At 39.5% G+C, this 6352-nt stretch overlaps 1 protein-coding gene across 1 annotated transcript in view; it reads left to right on the forward strand.

Moving 5' to 3' along the window:
- TNKS2 (tankyrase, TRF1-interacting ankyrin-related ADP-ribose polymerase 2) overlaps positions 1-5812 on the forward strand; it is a 29899-nt gene extending 24087 nt beyond the window's left edge. Inside the window, exon 31 of the mRNA XM_014965802.1 lies at positions 45-5812. Within this exon, the coding sequence (XP_014821288.1) occupies positions 45-107 (63 nt within the window). The 3' untranslated portion in view covers positions 108-5812. The remainder of the gene's footprint in view (positions 1-44) is intronic.
- The last annotated feature ends 540 nt before the right edge of the window (positions 5813-6352 follow it).

Below are 6352 nucleotides of genomic sequence, written 5' to 3' on the forward strand. Positions count from 1 at the left end.
AGAAAATGGAATCCCACCAACGAATGTGTGTGTTGCTCTTCCAGGCTTATCCAGAATACTTGATCACGTACCAGATCATGAAACCTGAAGCCACCACTGAAGCTTAAGGCAAACGCCGTGTGGGGAATCGTCAGACGTGGGATGTGACAATGCCGATGGCTCCCGTCCTGTTAATTACAGCAAGGTGTTGCAAAACTCTCATCCACAGGTGGTGTGGTAGCAAATGTGAACAAAATATACCATTTTTGACTTGATAAAGCTTTAATAATGTACAGTATGTTTTTTCTAAAATTTCAGAAATGTCCTCTTTTTCAGCACTTTAACAGATACCATTCCAGGCGTAAACTGGGGTTTGGCTGTACTAAATTATAAACAAAAATTAACTTGAAACAATGGTTTTATACAATACTGCATTGAAATTTAGCAGAAATTGTAACGCTCTATACAGGAACTCATTTTACTAATATCGTGTTCTTTAAAACACTGCATTTACACTGAAAACGTTTTCATTTGTAAAACTGTAAATAAGAGCTTTTGTACTAGCCTGGTATTTATTTACATTGCTTTGTAATATAAGTGTTTTAGAACTGCAACCTTGTACAAAATGGGTTTTCCCAGATGTCGGTTTGTTCATCTGTGTTTTCTCATGCACGATAGATTTGAAAAGCCAATTTTTTTTCAGGGTTTATCGCTTATTTGTGAGGGAGACAGCAAATTTTATCTGAAGAAATTTAGAAATATCCAGTTTTAGGTTGAATACACAGGGGTTTTTTTTCTGTATCTTTATTTATGAAATATACATTCCTGAGAATGATGGGATATGGAAATAGAGTGTTCCAGCTGAATACTAAAGTGTGTTCCCACCTACTTCCTAGAGTTGCATTTTATTTCTGTAAAATGTCTTCTGGAGTTTTTTATTTAACTGTAGGTATAGTTAACCTGTAGCCTCACTTCAAGGCTAGTAGACCTTGCAAGTTACAGTTTTAGTAAATTATTTTCTTCGAATGTAGTTGGAAAATTAACCTCAAGGAGGTCTTTCTTGAGTTCCTCTTGCTTACATTTAAGCCAGGAAATTAAATAGTTTATTCCTAATATGAGGGCAAGCAGCTTGGCCTTTTTTGTATGCTTATTTTGGTAAATTAATCTACCTGTCGGTGCCCTCAAAAAAAAAAAACAAACCTATATGTAAATACAGATTATAGTTCACTTTGGGGTTAAGGTGGTTAGGAGTATATTTTAGTTGTTTTATATCTCCACGTGCAGGCCGCTGTCCCGGTTTGTTTGCAGGGCATGTTGTCATCCCAGGGGTTAGATGTCGTGACTGGTCGGGGTGATGGAAGCGTCTTGCTGGTGTGTGGTTCTGTGCTCGGTGTGAAACGTGTTGACCCCTTCCCCGTGGCGTGGGGAACCCGAGTAATGAGGCTGCGTACCTCGTGCGGGCAGTGATACTGGCAATGAATAGAAAAGGCTTTGATTTGTAGCTCCTCTCTCCCAGCATGTTGCCTGTTCCTTCCGTAGAGTGGTGCTGGAATCGGTGTTCATGCCAAACCTGCTAAGTATGTTTAAAACCTTTTTGTTATTGCTGAAATGCTTCATTCTCTATGAATGGTCACTTGATGTCTTGTAAAATATTGTGGTATGATAGCATTTTAAGTGGTACCACAACGTTGGTTTTGTCTGTTTGGGGATTTTTTGAGCTCTTTTTTTTTTTTGCATGACAGACCTTGCACTCTGAAGATGGAAGCTGTAATGATTCAATAATACTGACTATTGAGGTGAACCTTTAATCTCTTGTGCAATTAGTTCTGCTTTACTCATCTTGAAGCGTCTTTTCATGTACTGTACGACATTCCATATCCATTTAACACTAAATAAATTTAATTCACTGGTTTTTTGGTAGCATGGGAGTAATTACAGACGTAGTATGTCAGCCCATTGTTCTAAATGTGAGCATGCGCAATACTGGAACAAACTACATCGTTAGAGGGGAAATTAATCACATTAAATAGAAGAGCTTTTCATGTGGATGAAAGACAGTAATTTCTGTGGAAACCTGTAGTTTGGTACACACCTAACAGCTTAGCTACCAGTGAAAATGTTTTAGCAATAAATCTAGAAAGTAAGCTTCAATTTATGCATTTAAAACTCCGTTTTGTGGTCCAAAACTGAAAAAGAAAACTGCTTTACATTGGTTTTGTAAAATGATAAGTAAAATTCTGAAAATTCTTCCCTTTCAGATAACTGCAGTGTGATACAGACATGAACAACAACAAAAGTACCACGTATATCACTTGTAGTAGATAATTTGATTTCCGTAGGAGCACTTCCATGGTAGGAGGGTTCCAGACCCGGATTTGTACAGATTTAAATAGATACAAGCACTAGAGGGCAGAAAAGCAAATGTTTAGTAGGATCGAGGGTGATGAAAACCTGTAAAGTATCTTGGGAGTACAACTTCTAATAAAATTGGGGGAATTTTCAGAAGCAATGTAGGTTGTAAAAAAAATAAAATTTAACTTTCCCTTCTGCATTAGTTTTTTAAACACTAAGTCATTAGTATAAAAGCAACTGCTGCATCTAAGCAAATTGAAAATGTTTGGGGTTTTTTTTCTCAAAAACTTCATTTATAACTTCTTAGAAATTAAAAAATGATTTGGCCAGATTCTTCTGTCATATATAACTGAAAAGATTACCTGTCCAGTGCGTGCTGGAGAAGTACGTTGGCACTAATTTTGAATGGAAATAACCTTATACAAGGAGTTTCCCCGGTCTTTGCTACCCTGAGCTTGCTCCTTACGCCCTATGCTGTGTGTATATGTGAGTACACACACACACTTACTCTCACTGGCTTTATTCACCAGGGAGCTGAGAAAAGGTACAAACAGTGACTTTCCCAGCAGACCAGCATTGTCAGTGAGGAGCAGCCCTTTCCCCTTCTTCTGCCCATCTCCTGAACTTCAGGTAACAAAACAGGTTTGGGAAAACAACAACAGAATTCCATGGGCGGCTTGCAAAAAGTATAAAGGCTTGCTTTGTACTGGTCTAACACCCCAGCACAGCAGAGATTGCTTTCTCCCCTTCCACCAGCTGGAAAATCCATCTGAGATCTGCCCCTCGGGAGGTCTTGGGGCTTTTCCTGCGCCCACTGAGAGCAGTAGGAGGTGGAGATGGTGGCCGTGAGGGACCTGGGGTGGTCCAGGGGTGCAGGGGGGTGTCTCTGCCCCTCTCCAGCAGGCGTAAGCAGTGGTATTTCCCAGGGGATCAGGGTGTTCTTCCCCTTGCCTGTGGCTCATGAGAAAAAGCTGGAGCAGCCACAGGAGAAGCAGCAGCAGCAGCACGTGGATGGCTGGTTTGTAGCTAACGTGTTCTGCCCTAAAAAGGGCCAAGGTTGGTCACTGAGAGAAGACAGACAGGAGGGGGGAGAAAATGAGAAAACTAATAACCTGTAAAGCCAGAAAGACAAGTTCTACAAGCACTAAAAAGTTAGTAACATTAAATAATAACTAATATAATTATTAGGAATGGCCAAGATACTTGTGGTACATCAATTCCCAACCTACATTTGAGTAAAACAGCGAACATGTTGGTGGGTAGGCATTGCAGGGGTGTCAGAGAGCTCTTCTTGAGGAGCACACACACGTTCAGGAGGAGGAGAAAGTTGCAGCCCGTTCAAAACATGAACATTAGACCTGGGAAATAATGTGTTCAAGGAACAGAAAGAGGATTTGAAAACTGAAGGCAAATGTCTTATACAATAGTTCTTAAAAACATTGGGTTTGAAGCATTGATTATCAGAGACAAGGCAAAAAGCTCCAGTAGGCAGCGCAGCAGTAAATTAAAGTATGTCAGATGAAATCAGGTACCCAGGTTCTGTGACAGCGGTGGGGTGTATTGCAGCCAGAAAACTGAGAGGATTCATATTGAATGGAGAAGCCATTCACACAATGAGAACTGCACTTGAGAGTAGTCACGGGTAAATCAATTGAGCAAGTAAACAGGATTGACAGGTAAGTAGAACTGAAATTACATAAAGGGAAAATTGGATTTTCTTGCAAAAATGAGTAGCAATAAATCAATTCGTGTATATAATATTTATGACCCAACTGTAGAGGATATTGTCTGTAATAGTTTTTAATTATTGAAGCAGTCAAAAGTAAAAGCTGGCAGCAGTTAAACTAAGTGTTGTTTTAATTAATGATAGAATGAATTACCAAGCAGTACAAAAGTTTCATCTTTAAATAAATGAGTCTATATGTGATGAGTAATGCCTGATAGATGGTGGTTCCCTAGTTGGAAGTATTGCAAACATGCAATAGAGTAAGTTAGATTTGGGTTGATGTTAAAGGGCTTCATTTTGAATAACAAACACTTAATAGAGCATTTGTTTTCATAAAGTCAAGTCTAATTCAGGATTTAGGGAAAGAACCTACTTAGCTGTAGGTTACTAAAACCTAAAGATTTATAAGTAATCAGCTCTATAAATAAGGTCAGTCTCACAGAGTGCATGGGCCCAGCAATAACGAGGCCCCTGAAGCACATCGTGTAGAGGTGTTATTTAATGCAAAGGTTCTAAAACCAGTAATCCGACAAAGAAAATAAAGGGACTGATGCTAATGCTTATTTCAAAAGAGTAGGAATGTAAAAAATGCACTAGAATCTGTGAAAAACATTATTTTTTAAGAGTAGAAAACGTTCTCCAGAGCTCTCTAAAGGGAGAAGAGGTTAGTGCTTACTGGGGAGGTGGGTTTTTAAGTGCGGAACAGACCTGGAGGGAAAAAAACAGGAAATTCTGTGTTCAAATAACCCACACAAAATGAGAATGAAAGGCACTGAGTGTCTTGATAAGGAGGCAATAGAGAAGTGCTGCTCTGCGCCGCGGTGAGAAGGCAGTCAGGTTGCTGGGTCTCTGAATGTGCTGTCCAGGTGAGCCTTCTGCCCGGCTGCCCGGTCACGTCTGCCAGCAAGGGTTTGAAATGGCTCAAAAAGCCTCTGGTTGGTGTCATCAGAGTGGAAACGAGAGGGAGCTGGCACAGCTCAAGCAACCTGCAGTCAGAGCCCAGAGCCATCCCGGGGGAATTCCAATGGGAATAACCCCTCGTGGATGGGATTGGACAAAAAAACATGGAAACCTGCTCTATTGATGTAATTGTCTATTAGACCACATTCCGAGGCACTTCCGAAATATCACCTGCTATTAAAAGTGCACTTCATCACTTACTGGTTTGGAAACAGCTCATAAAAAGAGCAGCTGTTTGTAAAATACAACAAATAATAGTCATTTCAGACCTGGGGCAATTAAAAGGATTATTTCACACTTACTGTAAATGGAAAGACATGCTTTAAAACCAGTTTTGGACTGGTTTGGTCTAAGTGCCACGTGTCGGCTGTGGGGAAGCAGTCCAGCAGAAACACCGAAATCCTGACAGCAATTTGGAGAGAGATGAGAACCTTGCACACGAGGCAGCTTTTAATAGCCAAGGACTGGTACAAAATGGTCCATAAACAAATAGTTCTGGGTTTAGGGACGCCCACTTTGGGTCTGCTGAGACTTCTCTCCCCTGCCCAGAAAATGCCACCTCTGCAGTGAAAGAGTTTAACAAAATGTATGAGTTAAATATTTCATATATCAGGTTTGGGTTGTGTTTACTTCTTTGAAGAGAAGAGGGTGATGGTGCGGTGTTGTACAACTAACAGCTTAAATATTATTAATTGTGTAATAGGGTGCATTGTTATGTATTACAGATGTTTTATTGCAATGTCAATAAATAACATATTTTCCTTTAAAAAATGAAAAAAAAAAGCTTTAAAAAAATAATGCTTAATATGTTTCCTTCACTGGACTGATCTTACAGTCTGGATTGTGGGGAGTTTGTGGTTCAGCATCTTCAACCTACTTGAAATTCTCTTAAAATAGTGAGTTTGGACTCGCTGACCTACTCGTTTTAGGATCATGAATTTTCTCACATCTGTAAACACAATGAAGTTGCAAGTGTTTGCCTCAGAATTCTGCTATTCTCAGAAAAATTAATCAGAGCTATATTTATACATGCTCTAATTTAGCAATACAGGTATATTAAGGTTATTCACCACAACACTTTGGCTTCTGGTGCGCAGATATTCTCCCCTGTTGTATCTGATTCTAGAGGTGAAACATAATCAGGATTTCCCAAGCAAATTCCTTTAGTTTTAAAACTTACTTTATTCTGGTTTATTCTCTTTTCTGTTGTTGCATTTTGTCTTTTTTGATGCAGTGGAATTACTTTATGAGGATCTCTGTGCCTGTAGGGAGCAGGCAGCCCAGGATCATTTTTAGTGTTGGAAATTCCTGTTTCTCTACAGCAATCTATAATTT

This window comes from Calidris pugnax, unplaced genomic scaffold (assembly GCF_001431845.1).
Source record: "Calidris pugnax isolate Ruff unplaced genomic scaffold, ASM143184v1 scaffold64, whole genome shotgun sequence".
Taxonomy (NCBI): domain Eukaryota; kingdom Metazoa; phylum Chordata; class Aves; order Charadriiformes; family Scolopacidae; genus Calidris; species Calidris pugnax.